This window comes from Lissotriton helveticus, chromosome 11 (genome assembly GCF_964261635.1).
Source record: "Lissotriton helveticus chromosome 11, aLisHel1.1, whole genome shotgun sequence".
Classification (NCBI taxonomy): Eukaryota; Metazoa; Chordata; class Amphibia; order Caudata; family Salamandridae; genus Lissotriton; species Lissotriton helveticus.
The window spans coordinates 601,720,889-601,744,739 of NC_136072.1; the positions used below are offsets into that span (position 1 = coordinate 601,720,889).

The 23,851-nt window shown below is 48.9% G+C and overlaps 1 protein-coding gene across 2 annotated transcripts in view; it reads right to left on the bottom strand.

Annotated features, from left to right (window-relative positions):
* The window catches only part of XRN1 (5'-3' exoribonuclease 1), a 1,049,234-nt gene that overhangs the window by 457,430 nt on the left and 567,953 nt on the right, over nucleotides 1-23,851 (bottom strand). For both annotated transcript variants that reach the window (XM_078666417.1, XM_078666416.1), the window contains exon 29: nucleotides 3,522-3,654. In XM_078666417.1, coding sequence (XP_078522543.1) covers nucleotides 3,522-3,654 — 133 coding nt within the window. The remainder of the gene's footprint in view (nucleotides 1-3,521; nucleotides 3,655-23,851) is intronic.

Consider the following 23,851-nt stretch of genomic DNA (forward strand, 5'->3'; position numbering starts at 1 on the left):
AATAATGAGCACATATGGTACGAAAGTTGCAATTAAAGACTTATTCTCTAAGGTTGCAGTCGAAGGAAATGTACACCTTCCTCCATGTTTATCTACTCTCACGATATACCGTAATGTTGCGGCCGGCCCACAGGGTTGTAGGCTTCGCTATATGTACTGCTCTATTGAATACCAATAAACGTCTTTAAAAAAAAAAATATATATATATATTTTATACAAACAAAATTGGTCAGACTTCGAATGTGTGACGTAATTTGACGTGAGTCAGGTACTATCTACTTATACCTCTGCCTTCCTTTGGGGTTCCACTGCACTCTGTGCACACTATACCTCAATTTGGTATAGTATATACAGAGCCAGCTTCCTACACTAGTCCGGAGTACCACTTTGTCCGGAAAGACAGTCAGGTAAGGAGGCTGTAATAACTGATCGCTCACCCTCCTGGCAGAGATGATTGCCACCAAAAAGGCGGATTTGATAGTTAGCACCCATAGAGGGCAGTTGTGCAGTGGCTCAAACGGTGCACACATCAAGAAGGGAAGGAGCAAATTAAGGTCCTACTATGGCATAATACAAGGAGAAGGTTGAAACAAGTGAGTTAACCCTTCAAAAATGTCTGCACGAGAGGAGACTTAAAAAGTGAAGACTGATCTGGCAGCCGAAGCAAAGCTGAGAGGATCAAAAGGGAGCCCTTCAGAGTGCCCAGAGCAGAGCCCTGCTGGAACAAGGAAAGGATAAAAAGGAGCACATCTGACAGAGGCAGATAAGGGGTCCATAGACCGTTCTGTACATTATTTCAAAAATGTGTTCCATTGGCAGGCGTATACCGATTTCAAGGAGGGACGCCTGGCTGCTAGAGTAACTTTGCAGACTTTAGGAGGAAGGTCAAAAGCGGTCAGCTGTTGCCGCTCAATCTCTGCACAGGGAGGCGGAGAGTTGAAAGTTCGGATGGAGGACCCTTCCCTGCTGGTACGACAGAAGATCCTCCCGAAGAGGAAGCCTTATCGGAGGATCGATGCTCATTGCCAGAAGCTCGGAATACCAGACTCTCCGTGCCCGGCCCAAGCCACAAGCACGACTTGTGGCTGGTCACTCATGATCTTCTTGAGCACTCTGGGCAGGAGTGGTATGGGCAGAAAGGCGTACAGGAGGCCTGAGCTCTACTCATAATGAAAAACATCACTGAGCGAGAGTCGCCTTGGAAACTCCAACTGCTGACATTGTTCTCTTTGGAGGCAAACATAACTAGCCAAGGCTCTCCCCCCGCTGAAAGAGTCCTTGTACCACCTCCGGATGGAGATGCCACTCGTGATCCGCAAGGCATCGTCGGCTGAGTTTGTACGCTTTGGGATTCAGAGAACTGGCCAGATGTTGAACCACCGGGGATATGCTCTGTTGTTCCAGCCAAGTCCGACACAGGGCCTCTTGACAGAGAGTCCACAACTCCACACCGCCCTGTAGTAAACTTTGCTGCACCTCTCCCATGTGTAACTGCTTGAGAAAGAATGGCCTGGGCATCCACCGGCACCTGTGGCAGCACTTGCACAACTGTTTTCCCACAGCGTGTCAGAATTATGGGTCAATAAGCATGCGGTGTTCACTGACCGCAATGCAAGGTTGGCGGAAGAAGGAATATGTTACTTACCCTGGAAGCATCTTTTCATAGCGTGTAGTGCCGAAGATTCATATGATCAGCATTCTTCTGCCATGTAGTGTCAGGCTCAGACGATTACAAGATGTTTTTCTAAGATGAAGTGTTTGAGTCCCAAGGTATAGTGACTCCTCCTCCGGTGTGTACTGCGCATGTTCCCCAGTGCCTTTGTTAGAATGATTTTGGCTCAAAGGGTAAGCATTAGAAAGATAAGAGAAAGATAAGAGAAATAAAGTGACAGAATAAAGAGAACATGCGTATAAAACTCTTTAGTATGTAAAATATGTTTTAAATAGTTTGAAGTAATACAACCAAATGCTTTCGGGGAGGCGGGCGGGTGGATATGAATCTACAGCACTACATGCTACGAATAGATGCTTACAGGGTAAGGAACAAATTCCATTTGTAGTATGTGTTGGCCGTAGATACATATGCTTAGCATCAAATGTGAAGCAGTGCAAAAGACAGCAAAAGCAGTGGATATGGACACCAATATAGTTGAGGTGGTGGAGGAGGTGAAGCTGCATGAGGGGTGCTGGTGGTCGCGTTGCTAAATCTCTTGGGCTGTATTTGAGCGTCTGAAAGGTAGCCTGGCATGGGCTCCTTGTTGAAGATTCGCCTTTTTTTGTTTCTTAAAATCTATTTTTCCCATTTGAGAATGGATCAAAATTAATTTTTTGCCTTTTGTCTACTTCCTCTTGTAGTCCCTTGAGGATTGGTTTCTGTGAGTCATCTGATCTAGAAGCAGAGGACTGTCTCGCCCCGAAAAAGACTTCGGCACTGAATAGGCTTTAGAAGTTATGTACAGGGCTAAAAGAGGTTTTGGCATCAAAAGTTGCGCCGGTGCTGACGGAGTCTTCAACTTTTAAGAGTATTTCGGTTCCTTGGTGTCACAGAATCAGAGGGAGTCCAGGTTTTTGCCTGATTCCTGTATCAGCTCCGAAGCCTTACCCCTGTGCTGACCAAAGGCTGGGGAGACACTGAGGGTGGCATAATTATGTGTCCAAGGTTGCATGCTCATTCCCCTGAGGGATGATGCTCCGCCTTAGGTGAGGTCTCTTGTGAGGCTTATGGGGTTTAATTTCAACCATATTAGTGGATCTCGGCATGGACTTGACGGCTGGCAGAGGTGGAGGGGGTATCTTCTTCCTAACTGTTCTTCTGGGTCGGATATACCCTCTGAGTAAATCGGCTTGCCGTGGCAGGTATGCATCCTACACAATTATAGATCCTCGAGAGGCAAAAATCAAATATACTCGATTTGTTAATCTTTCAAAGTTTATTCCATAAATATTTGGAGAACACATGTTTAGTGAACCACCTGATTGTATTTTAAGGGTAGACGCTACACTAAAGTGATATTAAAAGGACGCGACTAAGGTGATAGAGGCCTAAAGTGTAATACAATTGGATCTGCTGATTGTGGTGTCATGAAGAAGCAAAAGGGTATGATGAAACACATATTGGCTGAATATTATTAAATACACTTTGAAAGAATAATGAATGGAGTAATCGATTTTTGCCCATCAAAGAATCTTGAATTGTTGATGTGTGCAGTACTCTTTTGTTTTTATTTAAGTTTACTAACTTTTTCGTAAATCACCATTTCTACTTCCTTGTCCACTTCTTTTTACTTAAGGCTTAACATGCTCTTGAAAGTGACATTTAAGCATACATGCATTAGTCCATTAATCTCCTGCTAAAGATTTGTTCCCTCACGTATTAATTATTTAATTTGTTGGCATTTTTTTGTTACTAATAATTAATAACATCCGGTTTCATTTCTTACTGTCACAGCAGTTTAGGTTCCTTCATGTGGCCAGTGATCTCTATCAACAAGCTCAACCCATTCATGCACATCTTTGCTTACCTCCCTTAATCCCAATAACAGTGCCTCTAAGTCCAACAGGAACAGAAAATCCATATCTCACATTGACCACACGGTCAAACAGCCGGTATTCTGCATCTCTGTCAGGAACAACGCCATGATGCTGCTCTAGTGGCTGCCAAAACCATAAAAATGACAAAGACAGATTTAATTCTTTGAATGACAAGGCATTCATTTATAAGATATGACTAACCGGGCAATAAGCAAAAGCTTTAGCAATTACAGGACTCTTGGTAGAAATACCTGCACCATTTTCTCCACCTATTAAGATGTTTGGACAACCTACTGGTAGGGCTACATATTGTGTCTTATGTTAAATATCAGTGAAGTTGGGTGCACAGTGAATAATCCCTTGTGGTCTCTCTGACCCATTCTGCAACATCCCACCTCATCTATGCTTCCCAAATTGAAAATCTGTATAGAAATGCATCTACGTCACTAACAGAGCTAAGGATGATGTGTGGACAGTGATACTGGAGAGGAGTCTGGAGAGGAGTCTGGACAGTGATACTGGAGAGGAGTCTGGAGAGGAGTCTGGACAGAGAATATTGGTGTAACCATACATTTCTTATCTTTTCTTAAAACACTCCATTGGCTTCTCACCATTCCCAACCAGAGTGTGCTGATAGTTAAGCCACAAATTAAGTAGAACAAGTTACTTACCTTTGGTAATGCCTTATCTGGTAGACGTTTTACTTAGCTACATATTCCTTACCTTAGAATAATCTCCAGGCATCAGACTTGATCTGGAAATGTTTTATGAGAGCGGTAGGTGGCGACATTCGGCTAAATCTGCGCTGTAAGTAATGAGCTCGGTGACTATATAAGCGCCACCCCAGAGAGTTGACTTCAGATTCTTTTTGCAACTTCTCACGCCAGAAGCGCAGAGCCATGAATAACACTGACCAATGGTGCGTCAACTGGGGCCATTAAAAAGGGAAACAAACCTTAACTCTGAAATCCAGAGGGGGGAGGATGGTGTGAGAAAGTGCCTTTTGGACATAGGCTCTTTGTGCCTGGAATTGCATGCGATTTTGACTGACGTGCACAGGGTTCGAGCTAACCAGGTCCCCAGTGCCTGTGCTCTTTCTCTAAAACAAGTTAACTGTGCAATTGTACCATAATTGGCAAGACAATTAGCACCTTTGTATATCCCTATTAAATGGTACCCCTTGCACCGAGGGCATGGGTACTAAGGAGGGTCCCTAAGGGCTGCAGCATGTTTTGTGCCACCCTAAGGGACAAACCACCAACTCATGCAGCCTGCCATTGCAGGCTGCATTAAATGGTGCAGACAAAAGTGAAAACACTACATGGCACACACCCCGAGTGCCATGTCTTCAGACACTGCATAAAATATATGTAAGTCACCCCTGCAGCAGGCCTTATTGCCCCAAGGCAGGGTGCATTATATTACATGTGAGGACATATCTGCCTGAGCAAATATGCCCCTGTGCTGTATAGTTCAATTACTAGATAGTACAAGTGAACAGGGAAGCCATCTTACATATAGTACTGGGCATAGTTCATTATGAGTTCCCAACTACATGATGGCTTTACTGAAACCTATGGTGTTTGGTATCAAACATCTTGTATTAATAAATCCATACTGATGCCAATAGTGGATTTATTAAAACATGCATCCAGAGACCAACTTAAAGGTACCCCCTGCAAACTTACCAGCCTCTTAGTGTGATGGCTGACTGGAATTGTCCAGCCTGCCACCACAGACGTTTCTAAACCCCGGCACTTGAGAGCCCAAGCTCTCGGAGGCCAGAAACAATGCCTGCTCCGGAGTAAGGTGTTCACACCTCCTCCAGCAGGATAGCTAGTGATCTGGCAAATCAAGGCTGGGGGCTTCAAATTCCTTGCTGCCTTTGATATGCGACCCTGGCTTCCCCAGACCTGGGAAATGCAAAACCCTGCCCTGAGGCCCATTTGGCATCAGGATAGGCAGGAAATTTGTTATGCAAGTAGGGGTGTTGCACCACCAACCTAGTCACACCCTTATGGTGGGCTGCCTGATGGGCTCCACAAAGGAGTCATCTTGATTTTGGTGGAATTAGGAATTCTGCAGTATTTAGGGGGCCCCCTGACACCAGGAACTCCTAATCAATTTAAAAAAGTAGTAGAAGGACATAGAAGAGCTGAGAAACAAGAACTGTGGAATACCTGTGGACTTTGGTGCCAAACCCTACTTGCCTGCTCCTGTCCAGACTATTGCGGCAACCCGACTCATCCTGCAGCTGTGCATCCTCCAAAAGCCTTGGACTTCCACATGCTGTCAGAATCTACCTTGAAGTGGAGAAGACACTTCCCTGCAGTCACCAACTACAACATCCACTTCACCGAATTGCTGACCACCTGGTTCACCGACACAGCAGCCACCCAGGAGGAGGTCACCATGCTCCAAGAGGTCAGATCCATCTCCCCACTAAGCTTGGAGACACCAAAGACACCAGGAGCTGCTCTGTACCAATACCCGGGGACAGGAACCCTTGCAGCAGCCAAGGCTTGTTTGAGGTCCAATCTGGACTTCAACCGCAACAAGACCGACCAGCCGACGAGTGAAGTCAACATCATAGAGGCCAGCACTGAGAGGGGTCTAGTTGGCCTGTTTTGTCCCCATCTCCAGGTCTACACCGAAACTGAGAGCTTCCAACACAAGCGACCCACTGGCCAAAACACATATGCACCTGAGCCCCACAGACCGAGTCCAAACCTACTGACTGTGTCCCTAAGACCCTCAAGAACAGAGCCCAGCCTTTTGTTGCTATCAGCAACTGGCTCCAACAGGTTCTGACCTCCATTTGGGGTGCAATAACAGGAGGGAAAACCTAGCCAGGAAGGGAGGTTTGCCTACCTTTGCCAACCCCACCTCTCAGGTGGGCGGAGGCGAGATGAAGCACACATCTCAGTCCCTGCCATCTTGTAGATGGGGGGACCCCTCCAATGAGGAAGAGGCTTATGCCCCCCTCCCACTGGAGGGAGGTATACTAGGGGGGTGTAGACACCCCAGGGAAGGGACCCATTAGTCCCAACCTGCGCACTCCTGAACCTTGCCTCTTCAGATTCGAAGTGACAAAAAGAAGAAGGACCGAAGAGCCGTGCTGCAGAAGAGGAGAGGAGGATGACAGCTGTCTTGGCACCAGCCATACTGGTCTGTTTCCTGCCCTAAATCACTGCGAGCTGAACCCGGCGTGTCCTGCAGACAGCAGCATCCAAGAACCCCTGGGACCTGCCCAGCCTTCTAAAACAACTCTTATCTCCCTGGACACAGAATTTGCCCAACACCAGCCCAAACCAGGACTCCAGATCCAGCTGGATCTGCAAGTCCTCACCACTTTGCACCCGACCCCCAGGGCCCTAGTTCACGTAGGCCAACACCTCAGCGTGGTCGCCTGGCGATCCAGACCTGAGTGCCAGCGTTGGACGACCTCCTTCTCCTCGACGCCTGCAGTCTCATCCTGAAGTGTCCCCCCTACTGGAACCAGAACCGGTAAGAAGAATTAGACACGAAAGGACACTTCTGCACCCGCAGTTCCCGAGTCCTGACATTTCTGACTGACTGTGTACTGGTTTCCAGCAACTCTAACTTCATCTAGTCTTCTGGCTCCAGCCTGCAGACCTTTTCCATGACCGACGTCCTCCATTGAAAAGCACTGGGCTGCCGACACCTCCTAAGCACCCTGCAACCGGCCGCCCCTGCGTCGCTGGTGGTGTGTGTAGGAAGGTGGAATCTGACTGCATGGTTGCCCCCACTTTTTTCCTGGTGTTTTGATGGTTTTTTATTTAGTTTGGCTGGGATCCTGCTAACCAGGACCCCAGCCTAGCTGCTTCCTCTCTAAAAATGATTGCATGTACTTTAGGTACACTACAGATTGGTTACTGGGTTACCCTTGTGAGTCCCTAGTATATGGTACCTTAGGTACTAAGGGCATAGGTACCCCGGAGGCCTACCAGGGTCTGAAGCATGTATTATGCCACCCCTGGGAAGCCTTCCAAAATGGCACCACAGGTCTGATACCGCAGCCCGGGTAAGGTGGTGCATGCATCCCTTACTAAGATATAGGTTATCTGTATCTACCTTTAATCACTGACACATATAAACCCATAAGTCACTCCTATGGCAGGCCTTATCAATCCTGTAGGCAGAGTGCTTGGTTTTGTATGAGAGGTTGCCCATGCATGAGCAGGAACCCTCTGCAGCTTTCGGAATCACTTCTCTGTAGCGGTTCTGTGATGCAGCCAGACCATAGACTCTTAAGTGCATTATAACCTTCCGGTAAATGCTAACTTTGGAATGGCTGCATGGAAACATGTCGTGTTTGGTGTCAAACACTTTGGAATCCTACCCCCCACCAGTCCTGGCGGCGGGGGTAGAATTCCATCCTTCTAGAGGGAGAGACAAGTACACACTGACCCAACCGGTAATAGTTTAAAAGAGCCCCAGCATCACATAATGGATGCTGCAGCCACAGACACGGGTCTGACCTCCTGCTGCTGGACGCAACTCCGGCAAGGGAGGCCTGGACAATAGGTTTCCTATCACAGGGAGGTGTAACCACATTCCAGACAGGCTTTAGTGTATTGGGGCTGGGTGGGTGCATTCAGAGAATGCTTTTCAGACAGTGCTGGGGGCACACTTGGTGTCCCTGTGCATACCCCAGTTCAAACCGTTTGCAGGGGTACTCAGCCCCTGCTCTGACACGAAACAAAACAAAGGGAAAGGGGTGTAGCCACCTCCCTAGATCCCCCATAGATGGGTCCCCAGAGTATGTCCAACCCCTTTCTTCAGTATAAGTAAGGGACCCCAGTCCTTAGGACTTCAGATTAACCTGGACGAAACTCTGATGCATATATCCTGGAACTTCGACATTCTACACGACTAGAAGATGGAATAATCTCCCTTGGGGTCAAGGAGTGACTCCCCTGTTCAAACAGGCACCAGAGAAGCATCTTGCCGGTCTCCATTTCCAAGGCTCCCGCCAGACCCCGAAGTATTTGCGACTCAGGACATGGACTTCCGGACTTCTCAGAGGCCGACACGAGATCCCAGCAAAACTGAGACCCGCAGCCCTCACGAGTGATGTCGTACCGGAACTCCTGGACACCATGCACATTTGCTAGTGCATCCACTTCCCGAGCTTTTGCGAAGTTGTGCATTGGGCTACTTGTAGTCCAAGCCCCGCGCACCATCTGCACCGACGATTGTGGGCCTACACTCCAAGCGTGTTCCGTGAGAACGCTTCTAGCATTTCTGCTCGAGGCCCCTTCGCGATCCCTGGTCCGTCGACTGGTGGGTCCCCACGAAGGTAACTTCTTTCCCTTGAGCTTCCCTGGTTGCTCCAGACGTGCCCTGACTCCCCACCAAGGGGTGAGTCCATCAGACTTAGCTGGTCTGCACGAAAGCCAATCTTAACTTTCTGTGTGGGTTGCTGTTGCCAAGGCTTGTTGGGTCCAATCCGGAAACTGACACTGCAGCACTCTACTTCCTTCGTGGGACAGCTCGAACCGAGCACCTGGTCGTCGTCGACGCCTCCTGGTACTCGTGGCTGAAGAGTCAAGCTTCACATTCTTCACCTAAAATCACCAAACATAGGTGGGCATCTGCTCATCACCCTCCTGGTCACTGGCAAGTGACCCAGACTCTGTCCCCTCTGCTTTCAGGTTCCTCACATCTCTGATCCACCCTTGGATTCACCTGGACACTTTCTACTTGGTCACCAGCAGCACTTTGCAGCAGTTCGCCATTGAAATTGATGAAACCAGACGCACAAGTTACTTACCTTAGGTAACGATATATCTGTAAGAATCAGTAGTTAGTGTTAGATTCCTTACCTTAGAATACCCCCAGGCGTCAGATTGGATCCGGAAACTTTTGCGTAACAGTACCCTTGCGCGTCGGTAGGCGTCGTCTGCGGCTCCGCGTCCGTCGTCGGCGTCGTTGGCGCCGTGATGACGTCGGAGTACTTAGACGCTGCCCTCGCGCGCTGATGTCAGTTCTTATACACAGCTTTTCCGCGCCAGAAAACGCAGAGCCATGATAAAAACCAACACTGGTGCCATAAAAACTAGGGCCCTGAAAGAGGATGACCTTAACCCTAGATATCGGTTTGCAGAACGGGGAGGATGGGTGGGGCGGTAAGGAATCTAACACTAACTACTGTTTCTTACAGATATATCGTTACCGAAGGAAAGTAACTTGTGCATCTGAAAGAAACAGGTTAGTGTTAGATTCCTTACCTTAGAATAGATACCCCAGCAATACCAACCCCGGTGGTGGGTCTAGCGAACCAATAATCACACCAGAAAGTCCTGGAGGACGGAACGGCCGAAAAAGCCATCTCTCTGGACTTGGCTGTCAAGGCAGTAGTGTCTTGCGAACGTGTGCAGCGAGGCCCACTTAGCTGCCTGACAGATGTCCTGCAAGGGGACTCCCCGGCCCAGGGCAGTAGTAGCCACCGTGGCCCACGTGGAATGGGCACTAAGCCCCACTGGAGGAAATGGTTCGTTTGTGCACCGCCAGTCCCTTCTTAGCGCCCACATAACCAACAAAGAGTTGGGCATCCACCCGGAACTGGCGTGTGCGATCCAGATAGAATGAGAGCGCACGTTTTGGGTCCAGACGGTGGAGCCTCTCTTCCTCTTTCGAGGGAGGCGGAAAGAAGGTGGGCAAAGTGATGGACTGCCCGATGTGGAAGGCTGTGACTACCTTGGGCAGGAAAGAGGGTCGAGTCCGCAACACAACTTTGTCCAGATGGAATGAAAGGAAAGGAGGCTTAGAGGAAAGGTCCTGGAGCTCACTCACTCTCCTGGCAGAGGTGATGGCAACCAGGAAAGCGGTCTTCAGAGTAAGGAGGGGAAGAGGACAGTTATGAAGTGGCTCAAAGGGAGCGCACATCAGAAAAGTAAGAACAAGGTTCAAGCCCCACTGAGGCATCACGAAAGGGACTGGAGGAAACATATGGGTGATGCCCTTTAAGAACCTATTTACAATGGGGGACTTGAACAAAGAGGGCTGATCAGGTATGTGAGAAGTTGGCCTGGTTTATGATGTTCACTATTCTAGTGATCACCTTGTACCAGTCCAAACAACCCTTATGGTGATGGTTGTAAGTCAACCTTATAGACCAGCTATCCTAGTGGTAGCGTGGACAGAACAGTCTTAGGCTAAAAGACTCTAGAGGGTGCCAGCTGTTTTATCATATGTAACCCCTTGAATATCAAATGAAAGGACACTACACAGAATATATATAAAATATATATGTATTTATTTCTAACACACTCCTCTGAACTCTTTATGAGGTCAGAGGCCAAAGCACATAACAAGACAGTTATTATACGTTAAGTTGCACAATTTACGGTTAGGCCCTAGGGGCGAAGCAAACCATATATTAAGAAAGTAGTATAAGTACCATGTCACGAGAAAAGGAAAGGCCTAGGGCCTCGCTGGGGCTACACTGTCTTAACAATAGTTTAGAAGTAGGAGGCCCACAGGCGGCGCATGCAGAGTCTTTACACACACGCGGGATTCAATGCAAAGTCAATGGGAACTTAGAAGTTAGATTTAGAAGGATTTAGGACACTTCCGGTTTAGCTAGGAGGAAACAACTGGAGACTTCGACACTTGGATAGCCAATACCCTTGGGAGCACCGAAGTACTCGCGTTACCTCACCCACGGACTGCGGGTGCATAGGTGTGAAGATGTGTCGGGTTTCGTCGTTGGATCCTATAGAGACCTGAAGAAAAGAGGCTGCAGGCGACCAGGAGGAAGATGTCCGGGTGGATCCAAGGGTGGATCGAGGATGAAGAGGACCTGAAAGCAGAGGGGACAGAGTCTGGGTCACTAGTCAGTGACCGGGTGGAACCAGGAAGGAACCAGACGACGTCGAGGAGCAATCAGGTGCTGTCTTGAAGCTTGACTTGGCAGCCACGTGGACCAGGAGGCATCGACGACGACCAGGTACTGGAGACGGACTGTCACACAAAGGATCTCGCAGATGGAGGTGTCGACTTCCGGATTGGAGTCAACAAGCCTTGGTAAAGGCAGCCCACGCAGGATACAACAAAGGCTTCTGGTGCAGACCAGCAAGGTCTGAGGTGCTTCACCTTTGCAGGGAAGCAAGGGCCAGTCTGGAGCAACCAGACCAGTGATGTGGTTCAAAAGGATTGTCGTCACAGTGGCTACTAGCCAACGGGCCAGTAACTGGACAACGCACCGAGCTGAACAAAAGCAGAAGGGCCCCACGCAGAACTTGTGGAGTGTGGGAGGGCTGATCTTCGTCGCAGATGGAGCTCGGGATCGGGGTTTCTCAATCCCCAGTGCACAGCTTCGAGGGTACCTCAGGAGCTGCACAGGTAGCAAGTTGCAGGCTTTCCAAGATGTCCGGTCCCACGTCGCCTCCACGGATCCCAACTTTGCTGCAGTCGTGAAGAGAGGGTCAGAGAGGTCTGGAAGTCTGGGTCTTGTCAAGCTCTGTGCTCGGGTTCCGGCGGGAACGTCGACAAAGCAAGTCGTTGATTTGCTGGACGGTGCCTGGTTGCCCAGGGTGGTCACTCCTTGGCCACAAGGAAGATTCTTCAGTCTTCAGCTTCAACAGAATGTCGAAGGTCCAGAGTTTCGTGTCAAGTTTCAATTCAGGATTAATCTAATCTCTCAGAACTCAGCTCCTACCTTTATACAACTAAAAGGGGCTGGATTACTTTCCAGGTCCCTCCTATGGGTGGGACCAGGAAGGGGGGTGGTTACACCCCCTTTCCTTTGTCCAGTTTCGCGCCAGAGCTGGGGCTGGAGTGCCCCAGCAACCAGTTTGAACCGGGGTATGCATGGAGCACCTAGGGTGCTCCAGGCAGTGTCTCACTCTATTCAGCCCTCCCTGTCCCAATACACAAAGTCCTGTCTGGGGTGGTGCTCGCACCTTCCCAGGCAGGAAACCTATTGTCCAAACCTCCGTGACTGGAAGGACTCTCAGCAGCAGGTCAGACTTGTGTCGGTGGCAGCAGCGTCCATTTTGTGACGCTGGGGCTCTGGTTAACTTTTAACCGGGATAGTCAGCAACAACATGTCTTCTACCTCTAGAAGGGTGGAATGCTACCCCCGTCGCCAGAATTGGCGAGGGGGTAGTATTCCAAAGCGTCTGACACCTTACATGACATGTTTTGATAAAGCCAAACCAGAGTTAGCATTTAACCGCAAGGTTCATAATGCACTGAGTATATGGTATGGCAATATCATAGAACAGCTGTAAGGACAAGGTTCCAAAAGCTGCAGACAGGCTCAGCTCATGCTAGAGCACCATCTCACACATAACCAAGCACTCTGCCTCCAGGATTGTTAAGGCCTGCCATAGGAGTGACATATAGGTTACTATGTGTCTATATATAAGTAGGTATAGGAATACAATACCTAAGCAAGGGGTGATTACTAGACCTTGCCCCAGCTGAGTGATCAGCCAGGTGTGTCTATTTGAGTGGCCAGCCAGGGGTGGCATAGTATATGCTGCAGGCCCTGGTAGGCCTTGGTTACACCTATGCCCTGACCTAGGGTACACTTCTACAGGGGCTGACAAGGTGAACCAATTCCCAATTGTGTATGTACCTAGAGTACATGGTGTAAATTTAGAGAGTGTGCATCTGGGCTGTGGGTCTGATTAGCAGGCCCACAGCCACATCTAAGTCGAAAACCAGTAAAGCAAAGCAAAAACTGGGGGTGACCATAAGAAGCAGACCCTACTCTCCTACACAACCCCCCCCCCAAACTTAGGGACATTAAACTAACCTTGACCAGTTGAGTCTTCACGTTCTAAGTGGAAATATCTGAAGAGTCCATCTGCATTCGCATGGTCAGTCCCAGGTCTATGTTCCACTGTAAAGTCCGTCCCCTGTAGGGAAATGGACCACCTAAGAAGTTTGGGGTTTTCACCCTTCATCTGATTTAGCCATAGGAGGGGCTTGTGGTCGGTCTCAATCTTGAAGTGAGTGCCAAACAAGTATGGCCTCAGCTTCTTCAGGGCCCAAACCACAGCAAATGCCTCCCTCTCTATAGGTGACCAACGTTTCTCTCTAGGGGTCAGCCTTCTGTTTATGAAAGCAATGGGCTGGTCTTGACCATCTATATTCAGTTGTGAAAGTACAGCTCCCACACCCAACTCAGAAGCATCTGTTTGGACTATGAACTCTTTGGAGTAATCTGGACTTTTCAGAATAGGTGCAGTACACATGGCCTGCTTCATGTCATCAAATGCCCTTTGACACACATCTAACTGTCCACTGAACTTTCTTTGGCCCTTTGTGGCCTTGATAGTGAGGCCTGCCTTTTGCAGGGTCTCTAAAACATTCTTCAGGTGGACCAGGTGATCCTCCCAGGTGGAGCTAAAGAGAGCAATATCATCTAGATATGCTGCACAATAGTCACCCAGTCCTGTGAGAACTTGATTCACCAGCCTTTGGAAAGTGGCAGGTGCATTCTTCAAACCAAAGGGCATTACCACAAATTGATAATGTCCTCCTGGGGTCGAAAATGTTGTCTTGGCTTTTGCATCCTCAGCTAGTCTGATTTGCCAGTAGCCTGCTGTCATGTCAAATGTGCTAAAGAACTTGGCAGAAGCCAATCTATCAATGAGCTCATCTGCCCTGGGGATGGGGTGGGCATCTGTATTAGTGAATGCATTGAGACCTCTGTAGTTCACACAAAACCTAATCTCTCTCTTACAATCTTGGGTGTGAGGTTTTGGCACTAGGACTACTGGACTGGCCCAAGGGCTCTCTGAGGGCTCAATAACTCCCAGCTCCAGCATCTTTTGGACCTCTGTCCTAATACAGTACCTGACAGTCAGGTTGCCTGTAGATTTTACTCTTCACAGGCAGACTGTCACCAGTGTCCACCTCATGGGTGCACCAGCTTGTCTGACTTGGGGTCAGGGAAATCAGATGTCTGAAGGACTGAAGAACTGGTCTGCAGTCCTGTTGCTGATGTTCAGAGAGGCTGTCAGCAAAGACTACACCATCTACTGAACCATCCTCAGGATTCTGAGTCAGCAGGTCTGGGAGAGGGTCACTCTCTTCCTCCTGCCCCTCATCTGTAGCCATGAGCAAGCCCATGTCTGCCCTGTCGACAAATGCTTTGAGTCTGTTGACATGAAGCACCCTGTGGGGGCTTCTGGGAGTCCCAAGGTCCACTAAGTAGGTGACTTCTCCCTTCTGTTCAACTATAGTATGGGGTCCAGACCATTTGTCCTGGAGTGCTGCTGGGGCCACTGGCTCCAACACCCACACTTTCTGTCCTAGCTGGTACACAGTCAGTACAGCCTTTTGGTCATGCCAAGCTTTTTGGAGTTCTTGGCTAGCCTCAAGGTTTTTAGAAGCCTTCTTCATATACTCAGCCATCCTGGAGCGGAGACCAAGTACATAGTCCACTATGTCATGCTTAGGCTTTTTGAGAGGTAACTCCCATCCTTTCTTCACAAGACATAGGGGTCCCCTCACAGGATGCCGAAACAAAAGCTCAAAAGGGTTGTAGCCAACCCCCTTTTGTGGGACCTCTCTGTAAGCAAACAGAAGGCAGGGTAAAAGGATGTCCCATCTTCGCCTCAGCTTTTCTGGTAAACCTTTTATCATCCCTTTGAGGGTCTTGTTGAATCTCCCCACAAGCCCATTGCACTGTGGGTGGTAGGGTGTGGTGAACTTATAGTTGACACCACATTCCTTCCACATTGCAGTTAGATATCCTGACATGAAGTTTGCACCTCTGTCAGAGACAACCTCCTTTGGAAACCCCACTCTGGAGAAAACTCCAAGTAGGGCCCTTGCCACAACAGGAGCTGTTGTGGTTCTCAGGGGAATAGCTTCTGGATACCTGGTGGCATGATCCACTACCGCCAGTATAAATCTGTGCCCAGATGCTGTTTGGGGGTCCATTGGTCCAACAATGTCTATCCCCACTCTCTCAAAGGGTACCCCACCACAGGTAGTGGTATGAGGGGGGCCTTTGTTGTGCCACCTGATTTGCCACTGGCTTGGCAGGTAACACAGGAGCGACAAAACTCCTTGGTATCTTCTGACATGTGGGGCCAGTGAAAGTGAGGGACAAGCCTGTCCCAAATCTTGTTCTGGCCCAGGTGTCCTGCTAAGGGAATATCATGGGCCAAGGTAAGAAGGAAGCCCCTAAATTGCAGAGGTATAACCAACCTCCTGGAAGCACCAGGTTTGGGGTCTCTAGCCTCTGAATAAAGGAGGCCATCATCCCAATACACTTTATGGGTACCTTGAGCATTCCCAGCAGCCTCAGCAGCAGCCTGCTGTCTGAGGGGTTCAAGAGAGGAACAGTCTAATTGTGCCTGCCTCAGATCTTCCCTTGAAGGTCCCCCTGTCCCAAGAAACTCAACCTGGTAAGGCTCAAGCTCTTCTAGGACAGTTCCTTCTTCGATCTCAGAATCATCCTCCTGGGATGGCTGATCCTCAACCTGAGGCAGGGGGAAGGCACTGCCTTAACCCTACTGCTCTTTCTCTTGGGTGGTGTCTGGTCCATTGTTCCAGGATCCAGCACCTGTTCAGGTAAGCACTTTTTGGCCTGTGACCTGGTCACAGCAAGGACATGTGCTGATATTCCCAGAATTTCTGCATGGGTCCTATACTCCACCTCAGACCAAACTGAGGTTTCAAGATCATTACCTAACAGACACTCTACAGGAAGGTCTGAACTCACAACAACTCTTTTGAGGCCAGTTACCCCTCCCCAGGAGAAGTTAACAACTGCCACACTATGGGAGGTAGTGGCATTGCTAGCGTTGGTCACTAGGTAATTCTCACCTAGTATGATCTGTTCATCAGGGTCCACAAAGTTAGGTATCACCATGGTGACACTGGCACATGTGTCCCTGAAGGCCTGAGCCATCTTATCATTAATCAAAGGCGTCTGCCTGTACTTTCTCAGATTACTGGGACTTACAGTAGAGGACATTACTATGTCCCCATCACAGACAAGAACAGCCTGAGTTGGTACTCTGACTAGGCCTGAGTCCACCTCAGTTCCCAGGGTCAACCCTACTACACCCTTGTGCTGGGAACCACCACTAACAGCTGGACTAGGGGGAACAGTTGCCTTAGGGGCAATGGTGGTTGGTGCTGTGCCCTTCTTGGTGCACTCACTAAACCAGTGAGAGACTGATTTACAGTATCCACACCAGGGCTTCTTTGGCCTTCTTTTTTCTGTTTGTTCTTTTTGGAGCCACGCTCCCCCTGTGCCTTTTGGGGGCCTGGTGAAGACTTATGGTCTTTAGGTTTCTGCTCATTACCCTTCTGGTCTGCTTTTTTCCGATCACCGCCCTGGTTCTGTTTTTTCTGCTTAATCCAGGTTCTGACCCATTTGTCTACCTTCTTTCCCAATTCTTGGGGAGAGGTCAGATCAGAGTCAATCAGGTACTGATGCAATAACTGGTTTTGACAGTTGTTAAGGATTTGCTCTCTCATGATCAAATTATACAATCCTGTATAGTCCTTAACTTGACTTCCCAATAACCTGCCTTCCAGAGCCTTAGTGGCACAATCAACAAAATCAGTCCAGTCCTGAGTCTGTGTCTTCTGGGTATCCCTGAACAACAACCTATATTGTTCAGTGGTTAGGTCAAACCCATCAATCAGAGCACTCTTCAGGACAGAGTAGTTGTTAGCATCCCCATCACTAACTGTGAGGAGCTTATCTCTACCTTTTTCTGAAAAGGAGAGCCATAAGATTGCTGCCCACTGACTTTGGGGTACCTGCTGTACTTTGCAGGCCCTCTCCAAAGCAGTTATCCATTTGTGGATGTCATCCCCTTCTTTGTAGGGGGACACAATCTTGCTTAGGTTTCTATTATCATAGGACCTATCTTTATCCTTAGGGATATTGCTGCCACCAGTGGGTTCAAACCCACTCTCTCTGTGCTCTCTAGCACGAGCAAGCTTCTCTTTGGCCAAGGCAACTTCAAGTTCTTGCCTCTCAATCCTCAGAGCAGCCTCTCTCATTCTGGCCTCATGTTCTCTTCTCTGAGGAGAGGTCATCTCTCTCTGAGCAGGGCCATGAGAGCCATTTGAAGCTTGAGATTGGAGAGATTCCCTTGATGGGATCTTCCTCTCCTCTGCCTCTGGTTAAGCCCACTTGGGGGTCTGTATGGGGGCTGGCCATACTGACTCCCATGTATGCTTAGGTTAGCCTTGCTAAGTCTTCTGACTGGGACCTGGCTGTTTACCTCAGAATCCTCCTCCACTACCTCCTCTTCTTCCTCTGGTTCAATAGTATCATCTGTGGAGGGAAGGACTTCATCTGCACTACCTGAAGCACCTGAGTTAGGTGTCTGTTGAGCATCATACTCTTCTAAGAGCTCAACCAGGAATCTGAGGGTAGGGGTTGAACCCTGTTTTAGCCTTCTAGAAGTACACAGTTGTCTCAATTCTTAGAAAGCTAAGGCTTCATATCTCGAAGCAGTCCTCAAGGGATCTGCCTCTGCAGGCAGGGAACCACTGGGGTTCACTGTCTGAGACATGGTTTCTAGTAAGGTGTGGTGTTGCACCTACCTACACTATTTGTTTTCCTACAGAACCTTTCTAGGAGTTGTAGTAAGGGTGTGCTAGGCCCTTTGCTCTACAACAGCTAAGTTCAGTAGAACGTAAGTATACTAAGACTTGTTTTTATATGTACCTATAGGTACCTATGTGATCTTTCAAATGATATCTCAAGATTACAAGTGGTAAAACAATAGCAAGCTCTAATCCCAACCGCTGCACACCAATGTGAGAAGTTGGCCTGGTATATGATGTTCACTATTCTAGTGAACACCTTACAACCATCACCATAAGGGTTGTTTGGACTGGTGCAAGTCAACCTTATAGACCAGCTATCCCAGTGGTAGCGTGGACAGAACAGTCTTAGGCTAAAAAACTCTAGAGGGCGTGTAAAGCCAGCTGTTTTACCATATGTAACCCCTTAAATATCAAATGAAAGGACACCACACAGGATATATATATATATATAATATATATGTATTTATTTCTAACACACCCCTCTGAACTCTTTATGAGGTCAGAGGCCAAAGCACATAACAAGACACTTAGTTATTATACGTTAAGTTGCACAATTTACGGTTAGGCCCTAGGGGCGAAGCAAACCATATATTAAGAAAGTGGTATAAGTACCACGTCACGAGAAAAGGAAAGGCCTAGGGCATCGCTCGGGCTACACTGTCTTAACAATAGTTTAGAAGTAAGAGGCCTACAGGCGGCGCATGCAGAGTCTTTACGCACACGCGGGATTCAATGCAAAGTCAATGGGAACTTAGAAGTTAGATTTAGAAGGATTTAGGACACTTCCGGTTTAGCTAGGAGGAAACAACTAGAGACTTAGACACTTGGATAGTCAATACCCTTGGGAGCACCAAAGTACTCGCGTTACCTCACCCACGGACGGCGGGTGCATAGGTGTGAAGATGTGTCGGGTTTCGTAGTTGGATCCTATGGAGACCTGAAGAAAAGAGGCTGCAGGCGACCAGGAGGAAGATGTCCGGGTGGATCCAAGGGTGGATCGAGGATGAAGAGGACCTGAAAGCAGAGGGGACAGAGTCTGGGTCACTAGCCAGTGACCGGGTGGAACCAGGAAGGAATCAGACGACATCGAGGAGCAATCAGGTGCTGTCTTGAAGCTTGTCTTGGCAGCCACGTGGACCAGGAGGCGTCGTCGACGACCAGGTGCTGGAGACGGACGGTCCCACGAAGATCTCGCAGATGGAGGGGTCGACTTCCTGATTGGAGTCAACAAGCCTTGGCAAAGGCAGCCCACGCAGGATACAACAAATGCTTTTGGTGCAGACCAGCAAGGTCTGAGGTGCTTCACCTTTGCAGGGAAGCAAGGGCCAGTCTGAAGCAACCAGACCAGCGATGTGGTTCAAAAGGATTATCGTCACAGAGGCTACTAGCCAACGGGCCAGTAACCGGACAACGCGTCAAGCAGAACAAAAGCAGAAGGGCCCCACGCAGAACTTGTGGAGTGTGGGAGGGCTGATCTTCGTCGCAGATGGAGCTCGGAATCGGGGTTTCTCAATCCCCAGTGCACAGCTTCGAGGGTACCTCAGGAGCTGCACAGGTAGCAAGTTGCAGGCTTTCCAAGATGTCCGGTCCCAAGTAGCTCGTCGCCTCCACGGATCCCAGCTATGCTGCAGTCGTGAAGAGAGGGTCAGAGAGGTCTGGAAGTCTGGGTCTTGTCAAGCTCTGTGCTCGGGTTCCGGCGGGAACGTCGACAAAGCAAGTCGTTGATTTGCTGGATGGTGCCTGGTTGCCCAGGGTGGTCACTCCTTGGCCACAAGGGAGATTCTTCAGTCTTCAGCTTCAGCAGAATGTCGAAGGTCCAGAGTTTCGTGTCAAGTTTCAATTCAGGATTAATCGCACCTTCCCAGGCAGGAAACCTATTGTCCAAACCTCCGTGACTGGAAGGACTCTCAGCAGCAGGAGGTCAGACTTGTGTCGGTGGCAGCAGCGTCCATTTTGTGACGCTGGGGCTCTGGTTAACTTTTAACCGGGATAGTCAGCAACAACATGTCTTCTACCTCTAGAAGGGTGGAATGCTACCCCCGTCGCCAGAATTGGCGAGGGGGTAGTATTCCAAAGCGTACGACACCTTACATGACATGTTTTGATAAAGCCAAACCAGAGTTAGCATTTAACCGCAAGGTTCATAATGCACTGAGTATATGGTATGGCAATATCATAGAACAGCTGTAAGGACAAGGTTCCGAAAGCTGCAGACAGGCTCAGCTCATGCTAGAGCACCATCTCACACATAACCAAGCACTCTGCCTCCAGGATTGTTAAGGCCTGCCATAGGAGTGACATATAGGTTACTATGTGTCTATATATAAGTAGGTATAGGAATACCATACCTAAGCAAGGGGTGATTACTTGACCTTGCCCCAGCTGAGTGATCAGCCAGGTGTGTCTATTTGAGTGGCCAGCCAGGGGTGGCATAGTATATGCTGCAGGCCCTGGTAGGCCTTGGTTACACCTATGCCCTGACCTAGGGTACACTTCTACAGGGGCTGACAAGGTGAACCAATTCCCAATTGTGTATGTACCTAGAGTACATGGTGTAAATTTAGAGAGTGTGCATCTGGGCTGTGGGTCTGATTAGCAGGCCCACAGCCACATCTAAGTCGAAAACCAGTAAAGCAAAGCAAAAACTGGGGGTGACCATAAGAAGCAGACCCTACTCTCCTACACAACCCCCCCCCAAACTTAGGGACATTAAACTAACCTTGACCAGTTGAGTCTTCACGTTCTAAGTGGAAATATCTGAAGAGTCCATCTGCATTCGCATGGTCAGTCCCAGGTCTATGTTCCACTGTAAAGTCCGTCCCCTGTAGGGAAATGGACCACCTAAGAAGTTTGGGGTTTTCACCCTTCATCTGATTTAGCCATAGGAGGGGCTTGTGGTCGGTCTCAATCTTGAAGTGAGTGCCAAACAAGTATGGCCTCAGCTTCTTCAGGGCCCAAACCACAGCAAATGCCTCCCTCTCTATAGATGACCAACGTTTCTCTCTAGGGGTCAGCCTTCTGTTTATGAAAGCAATGGGCTGGTCTTGACCATCTATATTCAGTTGTGAAAGTACAGCTCCCACACCAAACTCAGAAGCATCTGTTTGGACTATGAACTCTTTGGAGTAATCTGGACTTTTCAGAATAGGTGCAGTACACATGGCCTGCTTCATGTCATCAAATGCCCTTTGACAGCTAACTGTCCACTGAACTTTCTTTGGCATCTTTTTGGAAGTTAAGTCATTCAGTGGTGTCACAATGGACCCATAGTTTTTAACAAACTTCCTGTAGTACCCAGGCAGGCCCAAGAAAGCTCTGACCTGTGTCTGGGTGATTGGAGGAGTCCAGTCTTTGATGGTCTGGATCTTGCTCTCCAGTGGTTGAACCTGACCCCCACCTACTAGGTGGCCCAGGTACACAACCTTGCTCTGCCCTATCTGGCACTTTGTGGCCTTGATAGTGAGGCCTGCCTTTTGCAGGGTCTCTAAAACATTCTTCAGGTGGACCAGGTGATCCTCCCAGGTGGAGCTAAAGACAGCAATATCATCTAGATATGCTGCACAATAGTCACCCAGTCCTGTGAGAACTTGATTCACCAGCCTTTGGAAAGTGGCAGGTGCATTCTTCAAACCAAAGGGCATTACCACAAATTGATAATGTCCTCCTGGGGTCGAAAATGTTGTCTTGGCTTTTGCATCCTCAGCTAGTCTGATTTGCCAGTAGCCTGCTGTCATGTCAAATGTGCTAAAGAACTTGGCAGAAGCCAATCTATCAATGAGCTCATCTGCCCTGGGGATGGGGTGGGCATCTGTATTAGTGAATGCATTGAGACCTCTGTAGTTCACACAAAACCTAATCTCTCTCTTACAATCTTGGGTGTGAGGTTTTGGCACTAGGACTACTGGACTGGCCCAAGGGCTCTCTGAGGGCTCAATAACTCCCAGCTCCAACATCTTTTGGACCTCTGTCCTAATACAGTACCTGACAGTCAGGTTGCCTGTAGATTTTACTCTTCACAGGCAGACTGTCACCAGTGTCCACCTCATGGGTGCACCAGCTTGTCTGACTTGGGGTCAGGGAAATCAGATGTCTGAAGGACTGAAGAACTGGTCTGCAGTCCTGTTGCTGATGTTCAGAGAGGCTGTCAGCAAAGACTACACCATCTACTGAACCATCCTTAGGATTCTGAGTCAGCAGGTCTGGGAGAGGGTCACTCTCTTCCTCCTGCCCCTCATCTGTAGCCATGAGCAAGCCCATGTCTGCCCTGTCGACAAATGCTTTGAGTCTGTTGACATGAAGCACCCTGTGGGGGCTTCTGGGAGTCCCAAGGTCCACTAAGTAGGTGACTTCTCCCTTCTGTTCAACTATAGTATGGGGTCCAGACCATTTGTCCTGGAGTGCTGCTGGGGCCACTGGCTCCAACACCCACACTTTCTGTCCTAGCTGGTACACAGTCAGTACAGCCTTTTGGTCATGCCAAGCTTTTTGGAGTTCTTGGCTAGCCTCAAGGTTTTTAGAAGCCTTCTTCATATACTCAGCCATCCTGGAGCGGAGACCAAGTACATAGTCCACTATGTCATGCTTAGGCTTTTTGAGAGGTAACTCCCATCCTTTCTTCACAAGACATAGGGGTCCCCTCACAGGATGCCGAAACAAAAGCTCAAAAGGGTTGTAGCCAACCCCCTTTTGTGGGACCTCTCTGTAAGCAAACAGAAGGCAGGGTAAAAGGATGTCCCATCTTCGCCTCAGCTTTTCTGGTAAACCTTTTATCATCCCTTTGAGGGTCTTGTTGAATCTCCCCACAAGCCCATTGCACTGTGGGTGGTAGGGTGTGGTGAACTTATAGTTGACACCACATTCCTTCCACATTGCAGTTAGATATGCTGACATGAAGTTTGCACCTCTGTCAGAGACAACCTCCTTTGGAAACCCCACTCTGGAGAAAACTCCAAGTAGGGCCCTTGCCACAACAGGAGCTGTTGTGGTTCTCAGGGGAATAGCTTCTGGATACCTGGTGGCATGATCCACTACCGCCAGTATAAATCTGTGCCCAGATGCTGTTTGGGGGTCCATTGGTCCAACAATGTCTATCCCCACTCTCTCAAAGGGTACCCCACCACAGGTAGTGGTATGAGGGGGGCCTTTGTTGTGCCACCTGATTTGCCACTGGCTTGGCAGGTAACACAGGAGCGACAAAACTCCTTGGTATCTTCTGACATGTGGGGCCAGTGAAAGTGAGGGACAAGCCTGTCCCAAATCTTGTTCTGGCCCAGGTGTCCTGCTAAGGGAATATCATGGGCCAAGGTAAGAAGGAAGCCCCTAAATTGCAGAGGTATAACCAACCTCCTGGAAGCACCAGGTTTGGGGTCTCTAGCCTCTGAATAAAGGAGGCCATCATCCCAATACACTTTATGGGTACCTTGAGCATTCCCAGCAGCCTCAGCAGCAGCCTGCTGTCTGAGGGGTTCAAGAGAGGAACAGTCTAATTGTGCCTGCCTCAGATCTTCCCTTGAAGGTCCCCCTGTCCCAAGAAACTCAACCTGGTAAGGCTCAAGCTCTTCTAGGACAGTTCCTTCTTCGATCTCAGAATCATCCTCCTGGGATGGCTGATCCTCAACCTGAGGCAGGGGGAAGGCACTGCCTTAACCCTACTGCTCTTTCTCTTGGGTGGTGTCTGGTCCATTGTTCCAGGATCCAGCACCTGTTCAGGTAAGCACTTTTTGGCCTGTGACCTGGTCACAGCAAGGACATG